A 17,954-nucleotide genomic window follows, 5' to 3' on the forward strand; every position below is an offset into this window, starting at 1 on the left:
GCACATGCCTGCAGTTCTAGCTACTCAGGAGGCTGACATGGGAGGATCGCTGGAGCCCTGGAGTTCAAGGTTGCAGTGAGCTATGATTGTGTCACTACACTGCAGCCTGGGTGATAGTCTGTCTCTAAAAGAAGAAAGGGTTAAAAACAAAGATCACCTTGCTTCCAAGTGAGTTTCTCTTGGATTTAACACTCCCTGAAATATCCTTAAAATATACATTAGCTCATATATAGAATGAATAAGTTAAAGAGATCTATTGTACAACATGGCAATTATAGTTAATAACAATGTATCGTAGAAAATTGCTGAGAGTAGATTTTAAGTTTTCTTATCACAAAAAATAAGTATGTGAGGTAATACATATGTTAATTAGCTCAATTTAGCCACTCCACAGAGTAAACATATTTCAAAACATCAGACTGGGCGCAGTGGCTCGTGCCTGTAATCCCAGCACTTTAAGAGACCAAGGCAGTTGGATCATCTGAGGTCAGGAGTTCGAAATCAGTGTGGCCAACGTGGTGAAACCTCATCTCTACTCAAAATAAAAAAATTAGCTGGGCATGGTGGCACGTGCCTATAATCCCAGTTACTTGAGAAGCTGAGGCAGGAGAATTGCTTGAACCTGAGAGGAGGAGGTTGCAGTGAGCCAAGATCGCACCACTATACTCCAGCCTGGGCAACAGAGTGAGACTCCATCTCAAAACAAAACAAAACAACAACAACAACAAAATAAATGTATGTATTAAAATATCATGCTCCAGTTGAGCCCAGGAGATTGAGACCAACCTGGGCAACATGGTGGGGCCCTGTTTCTACCAAAAAAAAAAAAAAAAAAAAAGCCTGTGGTGGTGACATGTGGTCCCAGCTACTCAGGAAGCTGAAGTGGGAAGGTTACTTGAACCTGGAAGGTCAAGGCTGCAGTGAGCTGTGATCATGTCACTGCACAGCAGCATGGATGACAGAGGGAGACCCTGTCTCAACAACAACAATAAAATCATCATTGTCACACATGATAAATATATGCCATTTTTATATGACAATTGAAAATAATTAAAATGGCCGGGTGCGGTGGCTCAAGCCTGTAATCCCAACACTTTGGGAGGCCGAGACGGGCGGATCACGGGGTCAGGAGATCGAGACCATCCTGGCGAACACAGCGAAACCCCATCTCTACTAAAAAATACAAAAAACTAGCCGGGCGAGATGGCGGGCGCCTGTAGTCCCAGCTACTCGGGAGGCTGAGGCAGGAGAATGGTGTAAACCCCGGAGGCGGAGCTTGCAGTGAGCTGAGATCCGGCCACTGCACTCCAGCCCGGGCGACAGAGCGAGACTCCGTCTCAAAAAAAAAAAAAAAAAAAAAAAAAAAATAGAATAGAAAATAAGAGAGTGTGCTGCATGTTTCCCAGCTGTAAATAACCATCTATGTGTCGGCCAGGCGTGGTGGCTCACGCTGTAATCCCAGCACTCTGGGAGTCTGAGGCGGGTGGATCACTTGAGGTCGGGAGTTCGAGGCCAGCCTGACCAACATGGAGAAACCCTGTCTCTACTAAAAATACAATAAATAAATAAATAAATAAATAAAATAAAAAGAGCCAGGCATGGTGGCATGTGCCTGTAATCCCAGCTACTCGGGATGCTGAGGCAGGAGAATCACTTGAACCCAGGAGACGGAGGTTGCGGTGAGCCAAGAACATGCCATTGTACTCCAGCCTGGGCAACAAGAATGAAACTCTATCTCAAAGGAAAAAAACAAAAACAAAAACAACTATCTGTGTGTCTGTGGCGGGGACAGGTGGAAGGACATACCCTGGGTCTGATTGTAAAATGTACTTCTCATTGTGGGCTGCAATGAAAAAGGCTTGAAGCCAATTATTTGGACTAGAAGACTGGGAGTGGTGGCGGGCACAGTGGCTCACGCCTGTAATCCTAGCACTTTGGGAAGCTGAGGCGGGTGGATCACCTGAGGTTAGGAGTTCGAGACCAGCCTGGCCAACATGGTAAAACCCTGTCTCTACTGAAAATACAAAAAAGTTAGCCAGATGAGGTGGCGGGCACCTGCAGTCCCAGCTACTAGGGAGGGAGGCTGAGGCAGGAGAATCGCTTGAACCCAAGAGGCAGAGGTTGTTGTGAGTCAAGATCACCATCATGCCACTGCACTCCAGTGTGGGCAACAGAGTGAGACTCCGCCCCAGAAAAATAAAAGAGACCTTAAGAAGGAGATCCCTGGCCGGGCGCGGTGGCTCACGCCTGTAATCCCAGCACTTTGGGAGGCCGAGACAGGCGGATCACAAGGTCAGGAGATCGAGACCATCCTGGCTAACAAGGTGAAACCCCATCTCTACTAAAAAATTCAAAAAACTAGCCGGGCGAGGTGGTGGGCGCCTGTAGTCCCAGCTACTTGGGAGGCTGAGGCAGGAGAATGGCGTAAACCCGGGAGGCGGAGCTTGCAGTGAGCTGAGATCCGGCCACTGCACTCCAGCCTGGGCGACAGAGCGAGACTCCGTCTCAAAAAAAAAAAAAAAGGAGATCCCTGCATGAAAGTATTTTGCATGACACCAGACTCTTTTTATAGCACGTTTGTCAAAGTGCCTAAATGTGACTTGGAAACAAAGTGGTTCATGACAAGATCCATGGTCCATTTCCCTAGTCTTTGAAGCTCTCACTTTAGTCCCTTAAAGGAGAAGAAAAAAACGCAGTATTTGTGTTTAAGATTCCTTTCAGAGTTGTGGTTCAAGCACTTTTGACTTCACAGTTACAGAATGACAGAATTTTAGACCTGGAAGAGATCTTGGGGATTGAATTCAGTTTCTTTTGGATTTTTAAGGTAGGAAGAGTGAGGCTAAATGAGGCTAAAGTAACCTCTGAATGTAGGATGGGGCAGAGTAGGGAGAGAAGGGTCCTGGCGACTGGAGGAGGCAGGATTGCTGCTCAGAGGAATGCAGGCATTAGGACGCACCCTATGATCCAGGCACAGTGGCATGTGCCTGTAGTCCCAGCTACTGAATCCCAGAGGCTGAGGTGGGAGGATCTCTTGAGCCCTGGAGTTCAAGTCCAGCCTGGGCAACATAGTTAGATCCCCATCTCTAAAACAAAAAAATTACACGTATATAAAAAGGAGGCAAGGAGGCACAGTGAGGATAGCCTATGTGTGTTGTTTTTTTCAATCATTGCAATAGAAAAACAAAACAAAACATGTTTTTAATGTGTTTTCCTAACTCAAAGAAAAGGCTACCTGCTTTTTTTTTTTTTTTTTTTTTTTTTTGAGACAGTGTCTCACTCTGTTGCCAGGCTGGAGTGCGGTGGCACGATCTCAGCCCATTATAACCTCTGCCTCCCAGGTTCAAGCGATTCTCCTGCCTCAGCCTCCCGAGCAGCTGGGACTACAGATGCGCACCACCATGCCTGGCTAATTTTTTGTATTTTTAGTAGAGACAGGGTTTCACTATGTTGGCCAGGATGGTCTCAATTTCTTGACCTTGTGATCTGCCTGCCTCGGCCTCCCAAAGTGCTGGGATTACAGGTGTGAGCCACTGTGCCTGGCCGGCTACCTGCATTTTTACTTCCTTGTGGTCTCATTCCTAGGAGGAAGGGCTGCTCCTCTTTCTCCTTGCTGTACAGCCATTTGGGACTCTTAAAGCCCTATGTTACCTGCAGTGACAGAGAGGCCCCTGGGGCCTGGGACACTCGGAGGCCCTGGTTCAGCTGCAGCGAGTGTGAACCGTCTGGAGGAGAAGGTCGTGGGAGCAAGGTCAGGAAAGATGACCCGCAATGCTGCTGCTAGATGCAGAGGCTAGTGGAGAAACGTGACAGAAAGAAAGGCAAAGTTCACTCAGTGAACTGGATGCATGGGGCTCCAGGACAGCAGTGTTCAGGCTTGATGTAACAAATGATGACGACTGGCTGGGGAACCAGCTGGCCGCGTGGGAGAAGCTGCCGCTGTTTGTTAACTATCTCCTGTAGCAAGTTTGTTTTGAGTAGTCTGATCCCATTGTTGTGGCTGCAGTGAACGTTTCTGTACCTGGTCATCATGAATACCTCGTTAGCTGGAGCCCATGGAGCACAGGGTGCTGGAGACAATATGGCAACAAGCAGGCAGGTGAAGGGGTCTCACTCCTCTTGCTTTCTAGCCCACATCACCTTTTTTTTTTTTTTTTTTTTTTTTTAGATGGGAGTCTCACTCTGTCGCCCAGACTGGAGTGCAGTGGCATGATCTAAGCTCATTGCAACCTCCACCTCCTGGGTTCAAGTGATTCTCCCGCCTCAGTCTCCCAAGTAGCTGGGATTACAAGCATGTGCCACCAATGCCTGGTTAATTTTTTTTTTCTTTTTTTTTTTTTTTGAGATGGAGTCTTGCTCTGGCACCCAGGCTGGAGTGCAATGGTGCAATCTTGGCTTACTGCAACCTCTGCCTCCCTGGTTCAAGTGATTCTCCTGCCTCAGCCTCCCGAGTTGCTGGGATTACAGGCATGTGCCACCACGCCTGGTTAATTTTTGTATTCTCAGTAGAGACGGGGTTTCACCATGTTGGTCTGGCTTGTCTCGAACTCTTGACCTCACGATCCACCCACCTTGGCCTCCCAAAGTGCTGGGATTTACAGGCATGAGCCACCACACCTGGCCCACACCAATATTCTAAAAATAATTCTGCCCCTAAACATTAAAAGGTCAAATTTTGCAAATAATTACACGAGTGGCAGCCCTTTCCTCAAAATAAATGATAGAGCAGGAAAGGATTATTTTGAATGGAGCTTGTTTTTCTCAATCCCTGATGCAAGTGGTAATAAAATTTTGTTCCCCGACTTGTGAAAGCCAGAGGTGGGCACGGCTGGGACTGGTGGTCTCTTAGGAACATGCCAATAGGCAGTGGTTCTGGGGATGCTAGGGATGACTGGTCAAGAGGGCTTGCTGCAGTGTGGAGGTGGAGGGGCTGGAGGAGAGGCAGTGTTTCTGAAGGAAGTCATAGAGAGTCCTCGCTCGCAGCTGGTTTGCATTACAGTGGTGTGGAGGAAAGAAACGCCAGCACTCACAGCTGTGATCAATTGTACAGAAGTGGGGCAGGGAAGAGAAGGCCCCAGTGGGAGGGTGGCTGGGCCGCAGGGCTAAAAGTTGGGCATGGGTGAGAAGGGTTGGGTCCAAGGATGTTTTGCTGTTGGGTGGTGGTTCCTGAGGGTTGGAGCAGTATTCCAGAACATCAGGACGCACTTGTAAGGAATGCGAAAGTTTTCCTGGAGCCAACTCTTTAGTTCTGGTTGCTACCAGGCCTCTGCTCCATACTTGGTGTTCCTATGCTCAGCTGGCTTCCAACTCTCTATGAACCAGTAAGGATCCAGCACAGAGCTTCCTCTAAGATGCTACCAGAAAAGTAAATGAAGAGTTTCCCGAATTAGAGGAACACCCCTGGAACTGGAAGGCTGATTCAATGACTACCCTTTAGTATCCCAAGCAAAGTAGCTCTCCTGTTAATGCACCACTCCCGAGAACATGAGTGAAAGGTAAACTCAGGTGTGGTCTGGTGCCTGGTGAAACCTACCAGGAGGGGCTGCCTGGCTTCCATCACTGTACTTGCAAACCCTGAGGCCGTGTGCCACACAGATGAAAATGAACACGGGCTGGGCTCCAAGACAACTAGTTCTGTTACTCTCTGCGTGATCTCAGGTAAAGCCCTTAACTGCTCCAGGCCTCAGATTCTTCACCTGTGAAATAACTAAAGTAGACTAGATCATCGCTAGATCGTTGCTGATGTCCGTCCAGCTTTTTTTCATTTCTTACTTTTTGAGATGGAGTTTCTTTCTTGTTGCCCAGGCTAGAGTGCTATGGTGTGGTCTCGGCTCACTGCAACCTCTGCCTCCCGGGTTCAAGTGATTCTCCTGTCTCAGCCTCCTGAAGAGCTGGGATTACAGCCATATCCCACCACGTCCAGCTAAATTTTGTATTTTTTAGTAGAGATGGGGTTTCACCACGTTGGTCAGGCTGGTCTCAAACTCCTGACCTCAGGTGATCCACCTGCCTCGGCCTCCCAAAGTGCTGGGATTACAGGTGTGAGCAACCGCACCTGGCTGTCCTTTCAACTTAATCTACAAATGATGAACCCTGAAGAGAGAGCAAAGGCCAGGAGCTGGAAATAGGAGCTTTTGTTGAGGCCATCAAAAGAACGAAGGGCGTCACGGGAAGGTAATTCTAGGGCTCCTTTGCCAAGACAGAACAAAATAATGATGGTGACACTCACTAAGAAATTCATAGAGAAGGCCATGTGTAGTGGCTCATGCCTATAATCCCAACATTGTGGGAGGCTGAGGCAGGCAGATCACTTGAGGTCAGGAATTTGAGACCAGCCTGGCCAACATGGTGAAACCCCGTCTCTACTAAAAATACAGAAAAATTAGCCAGCTGTGGTGGCATGTGCCTGTAGTCCCAGCTGCTTGGGAGGCTGAGGCAGGAGAATCACTTGAACCCGGGAGGTGGAGGCTGCAGTGAGCCGAGATCATGCCACTGCACTCCAGCCTGGGAAATAGAGTAAAACTCCGTCTCAGGAAAAAAAAAAAAAAAAAAAAAAAGAATCAGAGAAACCTGTCTGAGAGGTTTCCAGCGGCTGCAGTGCACCCAAAAGGTGAAGATGCCAGCGTTTCAAAGCCAGTACAGTCTGGGAGGGATTTGACTCCAAGAGAAGAACTGGAGTAAGCTTCCAGCCCCAGCATATGTTAGCGATGGGTCTGGATTAGAAGACAATAGCATTTGCGGCTATGCTAAACTCTAAATCTTGCTCTAATTGGTACCTTGTTGGTGTTCATATCCAAAAACAGGTAGTTAATTCTTAACATTTAATCAGGCTGTACAATTATACTATTAAAATTGTATTTTTTTTGAAATGGAGTCTGGCTCTGTTGCCCAAGCTGCAGTACAGTGGCACCATCTTGGCTCACTGCAGCCTCCGCCTCCTGGGTTCAAGTGATTCTCCTGCCTCAGCCTCCTGAGTAGCTGGGATTACAGGCGCCTGCCATCCCCCCCAGCTACTTTTTGTATTTTTAGTAGAGACGGGGTTTCACCATGTTGGCCAGGCTGGTCTCAAACTCCCGACCTCAGGTGATCCATCTGTCTCGGCCTCCCAAAGTGCTGGGGTTACAGGCATGAGCCACCGCACCTGCCTAAAATTGTTATTTTTCATAGGACTTTGCTGAACTAAATGTACTTATCTCTAAGACTCTGTCAACCACGCTGAGGACTAGCTAGACGTCTGAAGTATCTTATGGATGCCAGAGCAGCAAGGTGGCAGCTTTGAACACTTTCAGCCAGGCCTTGGGCAAACTCATCTCCCTGGAGAGGGTGTGGTGAGAAGCCCAACCTCTTGGGATGGCAAATGTTGGGTGCAACCAATTCTAGAGAGGACATGGGATTCTCATTTAAGCTTGTGTAAACTTATTAAAAATGAACCAAACCAAACAAATAAGAGGATGAAAGTGCACAGCTACATATGAACTTATTTGTGTAGTTACCTATATGTCAAAGACAAGGTTCAAATTCCTGTATGTGTCAAGATTTGCCCACCTAATCCTACTTATCACTAGCCAGTAGTCTATCATTTAGCTTATGGTTTCATGCACTACAAACATGTAAGTCAATTTCTTACTTGTTTTATTTTTTAATTTGCTTTTTAAAGACAAGGTCCACCCCGGCTGGAGGGCAGTGGTGCAGTCATAGCTCACTGCAGCCTCAAACTCCTGGGCTCACATGATCCTTCCACCTCAGCCTTCTGAGCAGCTGGGACTACAGGCATGTGCCACTATGCCTAGCTCATAAATTTCTTGAATATTGAAAACTTTGTCAGCTATAAAGGTTTTTGTTTGTTTGTTTGTTTTAAGAGATGGGGTCTTGCTAAGTTGCCCAAGCTGTTCTCAAACTCCTGGGCTCAAGCAATCCTCCCACTTTGGCCTAAAGTGCTAGGATTATGGGCATGAGCCACCATGTCCGGCCTCCCTCTAAAACTTTTTGCACATATTTGTTTATATGCAGCTCTGACTTTATCATTCAGCCTGGTCTATAGGTTTAGCCAAAACTTTGGGGAACTGAAATTAGTAAAGTAAAACACAAAATGTTTATCATCAGGAAAATGAAGGCGAGGGTGTAGAGAAGTATTTATCTGTTGTCATGACCACAGAACAAGCCATCAAAACAGCATTCTTTCCTTTCCATCTGTCAAACTCCAGCTTGACAGAGCCATTAGAACACCCAATGTCCACCCTAAAGATAAAACAGAGCAAAAATGTTATTCTAAACTTGATAGATTTTTGGCTCAACTTAAAACCCTTTTATAACTCATACAATATTTGCCATAACTCCCTGAAGCTTCCTCTTGCAGTGGGAGACTCACAGCAGCGAAGATGAGAGAATAAATTGTATTTGTGGGGGAGAGTGCTGCGGGGGTGCCTACCGACCTAGAGTGGGCGAAGGTCCCCTCTGGGATGTCACGGGGCCATGCACTGAGTCTGTGACATGTCCTGTTCTCATGCCCTGTTCCGTGCCCTTACTAACTTAAGGGCTACAGCTGGAAATCAGGAGAATAAGGAGGCTTTCTGCCACGTGAGTGGAGCAGGGTTGGGTATCAGTGCATGTGCAGCCCCGGGAGTACTGGGGATGAGGGTACCAGCTGTAACTTAACCTGAAGACTTTCTTTTTAAAAAATTTTTAATTTTTTAAATGTTTGTTTGTTTATTTATTTATTTATTTATTTTTGAGACAGAGTCTTGCTCTATTGCCCAGGTTGGAGTGCAATGGCATGATCTTGGCTCACTGCAACCTCCACCTCCTGGGTTCAAGCGATTCTCCTGCCTCAGCCTCCAAAGTAGCTGGGATTACAGGCACCCACCACTATACCCGGCTAATTTTTTTTGTATTTTCAGTAGAGACGGGGTTTCACCATGTTAGTCAGGCTGGTCTCGAACTCCTGACCTTGTGATCCACCTGCCTCAGCCTCCCAAAGTGCTGGAATTACAGGCATGAGCCACCGCGCCTGGCCTATTTTATTTTTTATTGAGATAGAGTCTCACTTTGTTGCCCAGGCTGGAGTGTAGTAGTGTGATCTCAGTTCACTGCAACCTCTGCCTCCCAGGTTCAAGTCATTCTACTGCCTCAGCCTCCTAATTAGCTGGGATTACAGGCGCCCGCCACCATGCCTGGCTAATTTTTGTATTTTTAATAGAGATGGGATTTCACCATGTGGGCAAGGCTGGTCTTGAACTCCCAACCTCAGGCGATCCATCTGCCTTGGCCTCCCAAAGTGCTGGGATTACAGGCATGAGCAACTGCACTCAGCCTTTTTTTTTTTCTTTTTTTTTTTGAGACGGAGTCTTACTCTATTGCCCAGGCTGGAGTGCAGTGGCTTTATCTCGGCTCGCTGCAACCTCCACCTCCCTGGTTCAAGTGATTCTCCTGCCTCAGCTTCCCAAGTAGCTGGGATTATAAGTGTGCACCACCATACCCGGCTAATTTTTTGTGTTTTTAGTAGAAATGGGGTTTCACTGTGTTAGCCATGATGGTTTTGATCTCCTGACCTTGTGATCCACCTGCCTTGGCCTCCCAAAGTGCTGGGATTACAGGCGTGAGCCACCACGCCTGGCTGCTCCCGGCCTTTTTAAAAATTTTTTATCTTTCTTTGTTTTTTTTGAGATGGAGTCTTGCTCTGTCGCCCAGGTTGGAGTGCAGTGGTGCAATCTCAGCTTACTGTAACCTCTGCCTCCTAGGTTCAAGTGATTCTCCTGCCTCAGTCTCCCGAGTAGTTGGGATTACAGGCGTGTGCCACCACACCTGGCTTATTTTTGTCTTTTCAGTAGAGACGGGGTTTCACCACATTGGCCAGGATGGTCTTGAATTCCTGGCCTCAAGAAATCCACCTGCCTCGGCCTCCCAAAATACTGGGATGACAGGCATGAGCAACTGCGCCTGGCCTAAAGACTTTCCAGAATTTTCCAGGTCAGGCAACTTGCAGCCAATCATTGGTCTCCAAACCCTTGTTTGTCATGGCCTGGCCAAATAACGCTTCAATTCCCTATGGCTACTTTCCCGTAAATCAGACAGATCGAGGTGGATACGGATTCCTCCACATGGCCCGTGGAGTCAGACAGTTTCAAAGCTGGGGGAGGCCTTGGGGGTGACCTGATCACACCTCTCTCACTGGGACCCTGCTGGAAAGACAAAGGCGTAAGGGAGGCCGGGCGGGCCCTGAGGAGAAAAGCACAGACTTCCCCTGACTGCCCAGCACGAAGCAGGGCGTGAGGACCTGTGCTAGGGAGGCTTTCCTTATACATTTCTGTAGACGGACAGGTCCCCAGACCCTGCTCTTCACCCATCCCTGGAGCCTGCAGCCCAGATGGTTTCCCTCCGTCCTCTCCAAAGCCCGGCAGCTCTCCCACTCCCTGCTTCTTTGAGCAGAATGATGGATCCTCTGCACGCCTGTTAGTTACCCATGTGACAGGGCTGTGGGGGGCCGTGAAATGACGCAGGTCAGACCCTCGGAAGGCACCTGGCACAGAGGCCGCTCCACGCCTGGTCGCTGCCGTCATCCTCATCAGCTTCGCTCACGCTTTGTTTACCCTCTTCCTGTCTCAGAGCTCTTCAGGCCTTTCTTTATGCAGATTTCCATCTCTTCAGGTCTGCACGGAACCCGTGTAGGATGGAAGGATGATTTATTGGGCAGTGGGGAGAGCATGTGGAGCCATTTGTAACAGGAAAAGCGAGGGCTGCTTTCAGAGAAAACAAGACAGTGGAGTCCCGGAAAGTCAGAGCCACGTGGGGCCGCGTCTTACAAATTAGGAGACCCAGGGCCAATGGCTAAGGATGCCCAGGGGTCCTCCCTACTCTGGGAAACCTCCCTGAGTGATGGGAGAGGGATGTGTACCTCTGAAAGCTGTAAAGGGTCTAAAAACCCAATAACGGTCTTTCTTACACACGCACACCATTACTGTACCATCGCCCGGCTCTGGCTCCAAGGAGGGCACCAAAGTGATCCACGTTCCCACTGCCTTCTCTTTTCCCACAGAAATCCCATCCTCCCAGCGCCTGACATCTGGCAGCTGCTGCAGAAGAAAACCCCTGATGGGCATGACGTGCCCGTGGGGAGACCTGCTTGCGGCAACCACAGCTGGTGTCTGGACCCACTCACGGCATGAGCCGTTTGAAAAGATGAACTCTCCAAGGGCAGAATGCCAGGCACTGTGGAAGGTTGGAGAGAAACACCAATGCCTCTCCTACGGATCCCACTGGTGACCGTCTCCTCCGTCGTGGGGCCCCAGAGTAGGGCAGGGAGGGTGGCTGGGGAACAGCCAAGGCCCAGGAATCCAGGCGGGGTCCACTCTCGGCCGCTGGGCTTTGCTTATTTTTGTCTGTCTCTCGTGACAGGAGCTCTGTGGGGCTGGCCCAGCGTCCAACCTGTCCACACAGAAATCTGTCCGGCAAAAAGGCGAAGGCGTCAAGTCCTCTCCCAGATGTGGGGCAGGCATTTCCAGGTTTCTTTCTTTCTTTCTTTTTTTAGACAGTCTCGCTCTGTCGCCCAGGCGGGAGTGCGATGGCGTGATCTAGGCTCACCACCACCTCTGCCTCCCAGGTTCAAGTGATTCTTCTGCCTCAGCCTCCCGAGTAGCTGGGATTATAGGCGTGTGCCACCACGACCAGCTAATTTTTGTATTTTTAGGAGAGACAGGGTTTCGCCATGTTGGCCAGGCTAGTCTTGAACTCCTGACCTCAGGTGATCTGCTCGCCTCGGCCTCCCAAAGTGCTGGGATTACAGGTGTGAGCCACTGAGACTGGCTGGCATTTCCAGGTTTCTTTGTGTCCCGAGCCTTCTGACATGTCCCCCTGCATTGCCCTTTGGGGATGTGTTTGTCTCTGACAAGGCCCCTTCCCTTTTCTGTTCCCCCCTTTTCTCTCCCTGCACTTTGTTTTTAAGTTTTTTTTTTTCTTCTTAATTTTTAGAGACAGAGTCTTGCTCTGTCACCAGGACTGGAGTGCAGTGGTGTCTCACTGTACTTTTACCAGAAAAACCCATGATACTTTGTTTTCTTCCCCCTGGAGAGAGTCTGGGGGAGGCTGGGGTGTGTGAAGGGGGCCCACAGCTCCTCTCCAGCGGTGCCCTTCCCAGACATCTTCTCAGGGTGGGCCCTCCCCAAATCTAACATCTTCACCCCGCAGGCACGTTCCCCGGGGACTGTCCCCACCAACACTCCAGCTGGGTTTCCTTGGCTGGCTTTCCACTTCTAGCCCAGGCCTTTCTGAAATCCATCATTTTCCCCTCCCCCAAATCCAAGCCTGAGAATTCCACCTCTAGGGGATGGAGGGAGTGGGGGATGGAGAGGATAAAGACAGTTACTATGGTGCTGATGAAATCCGATCCTGGTCACTGAAGGGTTATTACTCATCCCGGCTTCCAGGGCTCCAACCTTGAGAACTCCCTTGGCTGAATTCCCCAGTGCCCAGGAGCTTGGAGAGCTCCCCAGCGCCCAGCACCAGCTGCAGGCTTACAGAGAGGGCCTGCTTCCAGAGCTGACAAAAGTGCACCAGGAGTACAATGACGCTGACATTTAAAAGTGAATAGTGAACTAAAACACAGGGTGGGAGCAGGCTGGGAACAGCCAGATGGCTGCTGTCCAAAGAGGTGCATCAGAAAGGTGACCAGATGTGCCGCGTGAGGGGAGAGGGTGGGGCCGCTTCCCGCCCCGCCTATCTACAGAGTTTGTCCCTTCCATTCTTCTATGCCTTTTTTTCTTCCCGTTTGTTTTCCATAGGTCAGAGTCAGATTTCCTCTCCAAACCACAGTGCTTCAGGTTTTTTTTTGTTTTGGCACTGCTTCTTTCCAGATGTACTTCTCAGGTGGCCTCATCTGCACCACCCGGTTGGCTGGCCCCGCATCTCGGCCCTTTCTGGGGCTGCAGCCACCCCTCACGCTTCTGTGCCCCCAGTTCCAAAGCAAAGAAGGCTCTGATTCAGTATTTCAAAAATGCAAGGAATTCTCTTTTTAGAAGCTTAGAACGAACCCAAGTCCTTGTCTGCATTTCCTTCCGGATCTTCTTTGATTTGTGACATGGCCTTAGCAAATCACTGAATGTGCCCACTGGGATGGGGGTGGCCTCCTATGGGGCACTAAGTCTGTGTGTGTGATGGGAGGGCATTCGCTTTAACGGTGAGGAAGGGATGCCCTCAGGACGGTCTGTCCTCTCGAGCATGGCCCTGCAGCCTTCTGTGAGCTGGCTTCTGTCCACCACTGCTAGCTCATCTCCCTCCCCCACCTTCCTCTCTCTGCGCCAGCCCTAGTGAACTACTTTGCAGTTATTTTTCTTTCTCTCTCTCTCTCTTTTTTTTTTTTTTTTAGTTTCGCTCTTGTTACCCAGGCTGGAGTGCAATGGCATGATCTCGGCTCACTGCAACCTCCGTCTCCCGGGTTCAAGCGATTCCTCTTCAAGCCTCCCAAGTAGCTGGGATTACAGGCGTGCGCCACCATGCCATACTAAATTTTTTGGTAGTTTTAGTAGAGACGGGGTTTCACTATGTTGGTCAGGCTGGTCTTGAACTTCTGACCTCAAGTGATCCACCCGCCTCAGCTTCCCAAAGTGCTGGGATTACACTCATGAGCCACTGCGCCCAGCCTGCTTTGCAGTCCTGAAGGTGACAGCTAGGCCTCACCTGTCCCCGTATCTCTGTAGGATGGCTCCTTTTGCCTGCATTGTGCTGACTACTTGTTCTGAGTGTTGGCTCTCAGAACTCGCCTCCCTGGGAGTGAGTGCCCTCCCTCGGTCTCCAGAACTCACTGCCTCCACCTGCCTCTAATGGGGTCCTGGATAGTCGGCTTATGTCTCTGTTACCCCACTGCACTGAGACAAGTCTGTGGGTTTTTTTTCTTTTCTTTCTTTTTTTTTTTTTTTGAGACAAGGTCTTGTTCTGTTGCCCAGGTTGGAGTGCAGTGGCATGATCATAGCTCACTGCAGCCTTGAACTTCTGGGCTCAAGCAATCTTCCTACCTCAGCCTCCCTAGTAGCAGGGACTGCAGGCTCGAGCCACCATACCTGGCTAATGTTCTTTTTTTTTTTTTTTTTTTTTTTTTTTACATTTTTTGTAGAGATGGGGATCTTACTGTGTTGCCCAGGCTGGTCTCAAACTACTTCACTCAAGCAGTCTTCCCACGTCAGCCTCCTAAAGTGCAGTGATTACAGGCGTGAGCCACCATGGCAGTTGTGTCTTTTCTCTGTTTTCCTACCACATAGTGGAGTGTCTGACACATGGCAGAATGAGTGGAAAGCCCACCAATGCCAGGGAAGTCGCACATAGCAGTGCAAAGCGGTATGCCTCCCAGATCTCCAGTCTGAGCTGCCAACTGATTCCATCCTTTATTTTATCTTATTTTTTATTTTTTGAGATGGAGTCTTGCTCTGTCTCCAGGCTGGAGTGCAGTGGCATGATCTTGGCTCACTGCAATCTCTGCCTCCCGGGTCCAAGTGATTCTCCTGTCTCAGCCTCTTGAGTAGCTGGGACTACAGGCACCCACCACCACGCACGGCTAATTTTTGTATTTTTAGCAGAGACAGAGTTTCAACATGTTGGCCAGGCTGATCTTGAACTCCTGACCTCAAGTGATCTGCCTGCCTTGGCCTCCCAAAATGTTGGGATTACAGGCATGAGTCACCACACCTGGCCTATTTTACTTTTATTTTTGAGATGGAATGTCGCTCTGTCACTCAGGCTGGAGTGCAATGGTGCGATCTCAGCTCATTGCAGCCTCTGCCTCTGGGGTTCAAGCGATTCTTGTGCCTCAGCCTCTCAAGTAGCTGAGCTGGTATTATAGGCACGAGCCACCATGCCTGGCTAATTTTTGTATTTTTAGTAGAGATGGGATTTCACCATGTTGGCCAGGCTGGTCTTGAACTCCTGACCTCAGGTGATCCGACTGCCTCAGCCTCCCAAAGTGCTGGGATTACAGGCGTGAGCCACTGTGCCTGGCCATCCTTTTTTTGTGGGGGCAGGAGAGAAGGTCTCCCTCTGTTGCCCAGGCTGGAATGCAGTGGTGAGATCTCAGCTCACCACAATGTTCACCTCCCAGGTTCAATCAATTCCTGTGCCTTAGCCTCCCAAGTAGCTGGGATAACAGGTGTAGGCCACCACAGCTGGCTAATTTTTCTATTTTTAGTAGAGACGGGGTTTCACCATGTTGGACAGGCTGGCCTCAAACTCCTGGCCTCAAGTGATCCATCCATCTCAGCCTCTCAAAGTGCTGAGATTACAGGCATGAGTCACTGTGCCCAGCCTATTCCATCCTTATCTCAGAAGGGCTTACTCTTCAATGCTAGGCAGTCACCTGCTCTATAGACTAGAGGGTCCAAGAGTGACTGTCATTCAAACGCTTTAGCGAAGTAGCCAAGGCGGGTACCTGAGCTTGTCTGCGATGAAGATGACCCTCCTCTCCAGAAGCAGGGAGGCAAACACACAGACCAGGTGGCGGACACTGAGGGAGGAGAAGAGAGACTCAAAGTCCACGTGCTCGAGCCGGGAATCCAGCGGGCGGCACAGTTCGATCACCTGCCAGGGAACAGGAGCAGCCATGAAGGAGGGGCCCAGCTACGCAGCCAGGCCTCTCACGGGCGTCGCAGTCACGGGGCTCTGAGGTCCTCATCAGGGGTGACCCACTGGCGGGGGAAAAGGGAAAGAAAAAAAGCAAAACGAAAGGATTGGGGGAAAAGAAAGATGCCAGAAGACTGGGGAAGGAGGTAGCTTTGGTAGGGAAGCAAGCGTCTCACATTCAGCTATGAGACTGAGGACGGTGTGGATGAAGGGGAGGACACAGGATGGCAAAATCAATGGTTTTTGGCCCCAAATGGTTGGGGGCTCTCCCCGGCAACAGCGTATCTGCACTCGCCATGGAGAGTTTATAGGACTTTTGAAAACTGTTCTGTCCCTGAGAGTCCAGCGGAGAGCATCTCTGTCTCTTGAGGAACTGGTACCTGCTAGGTGGAAATCCCAGGCTAGCACGGAACGCCCAGCAGGCCTGAGCAGCACTTCGGAGACTTGCTGCCACCTCAAGAAGGTGTTTTTTAGGTAATCCTGACTCCATCCCACTCCATTTCTGATGATGTGTGCTTTCAGCTTTTGTGCTTTGTGTCTATATCTTCTTTTTTTTGAGATGGAGTCTTACTCTGTTGCCCAGGCTGGAGTGCAGTGGTGCAGTCTTGGCTTATTGCAGCCTCTGCCTCCCAGCTTCGAGCAATTCTCCTGCCTCAGCCTCCCAAGTAGCTGAGATTATAGGTGCCCGCCACCATGCCCAGCTAATTTTTGTATTGTTAGTAGAGACAGGGTTCCACCATGTTGGCCAGGCTCGTCTCGAACTCCTGACTCCAAGTGATCCACCTGCCTCGGCCTCCCAAAAGAAGGGATTACAGGCATGCTGGGATTACAGGCGTAAGCCACCGTGTGCCCAGCCTGTGTATATATCTTCTTCTTCTGCACTTGTTGAAGTGTTCCTGAATTCCCTCAAGTTGGTACCCATGTCATGTTTTTTTCTCTTTAAATAGCTGCCTCCTTCCCAGTGAGTGGAGAGTGGATTTCACTCTTAGCATTGCCCCTGCCTGGTGCTGCCCCCACAGTGAGACTTCCCCTCCGGTAACCTCCCTGCTACATCCCCATGGCCAAGCCACTGCATCTGGTATGGGATGTTTTCAGGCTCTCTGGCAACAGACAGACTGCTGTTCTCTCTGCTGGGAAACTAGGTTGTTCCAGAGTGTTCCAGGCCTATTCTCCTCCCTCCTTTGTTTCCAGAGGTGATCTGGTTTGCTGAGGGTCTCTGAAACTGAAGACTCAAGGCTAAATGGGGTCCTTCTTCTGATGTCCACCAAGCCATGCAAAGGGGTTGAGAGGGATGAAAACAAACTCTTTCGTAAAATCCCAGCCCAGGCTGGGCGCAGTGGCTCATGCCTGTAATCCCAGCACTTTGGGAAGCTGAGGTGGGCGGATCACGAGGTCAGGAGTTTCAGACCATCCTGGCCAACATGGTGAAATCCCGTCTCTACTAAAAATACAAAAATTAGCCAGGTGTGGTGGCAGGCACCTGTAGTCCCAGCTACTTGGGAAGCTGAGGCAGGAGAATAGCTTGAACCTGGGAGGCAGAGGTTGCAGTGAGCTGAGATTGCACCACTGCACTCCAGCCTGGGCAATAGTGCAAGACTTGGTCTCAAAAACAAAAACAAAAAATAAAGTTATAGAGGTGATACAGACTTGAAATGTAAATAGGTTTCAATACACTGTATGAATGAAAATGGGCTATTAAAAGAAACTAAGGATGTTCAGTGCAGATCCCTAATCTGAGGCCAACATCATGCAAAGGAACACCCCAGCTGCCATAGCATAGTTCCCGCTTGGGCAGAGTCCTAGCCTGGATGGACTGAGGGTGGAACTCATGATGAGTGATCTGGGCCAGCCCGAGGGGCGGGGAGAGGACACCATGGAATTGGACTGCTCACTGAAAGGCAGCCCCTCTGAGCACGGAGACTCGGCTGTCTGGGCCACTACCTCCCCCCAGGGAGAAGGAAGGAGTCTGGCAACTTACCTCAGTTCCTGAACCTGGCAGGAAGTTCTTGACAAGGATGGTTTTGCCCAGGGCTGGGAAAGGAGCTTCCATGACACTTCTCATGAGTGGTTGAACCAGGGCAGGAGAGATGCCTCGTCTTTTTTCCACCTCATCCAATATCTGCAAGGGTCAGAAAAGCGGCTTAGCTATTCTGAAGCCAGAGCACCATGGCATGGTGACTTAAGACTTACGGGGAAGCCCTGCTTTCCCCATGAGGCCAGAACAGGCCTTCTGACCCTCCACATGATTGTCCCCAATTCTTCTCCCCTCTGTGTGTCCACACCCTTTGCCATGCAACGTTGCAGCTCCTACTCAAGGAGTGAAGTCTACGTCCTTGCCCCTTTGACTTAGGGTTTGGCCA

The 17,954-nt window shown here is 49.7% G+C and overlaps 1 protein-coding gene across 9 annotated transcripts in view; it reads right to left on the reverse strand.

Moving 5' to 3' along the window:
* The window catches only part of DENND2A (DENN domain containing 2A), a 125,781-nt gene that overhangs the window by 13,987 nt on the left and 93,840 nt on the right, over positions 1 to 17,954 (reverse strand). For all 9 annotated transcript variants that reach the window (XR_013415646.1, XM_077997553.1, XM_077997555.1 and 6 more), the window contains 2 exons: positions 17,573 to 17,713; positions 15,404 to 15,552 (listed from right to left, as the gene is read on the reverse strand). Coding sequence is in view for 8 of the 9 variants with exons in the window: in XM_077997553.1 (XP_077853679.1) it covers positions 15,404 to 15,552; positions 17,573 to 17,713 (290 nt within the window). In the remaining variant the exon portion in view is untranslated. The remainder of the gene's footprint in view (positions 1 to 15,403; positions 15,553 to 17,572; positions 17,714 to 17,954) is intronic.

The sequence above is a fragment of the Macaca mulatta genome, chromosome 3 (genome assembly GCF_049350105.2).
Source record: "Macaca mulatta isolate MMU2019108-1 chromosome 3, T2T-MMU8v2.0, whole genome shotgun sequence".
Lineage (NCBI taxonomy): Eukaryota > Metazoa > Chordata > Mammalia > Primates > Cercopithecidae > Macaca > Macaca mulatta.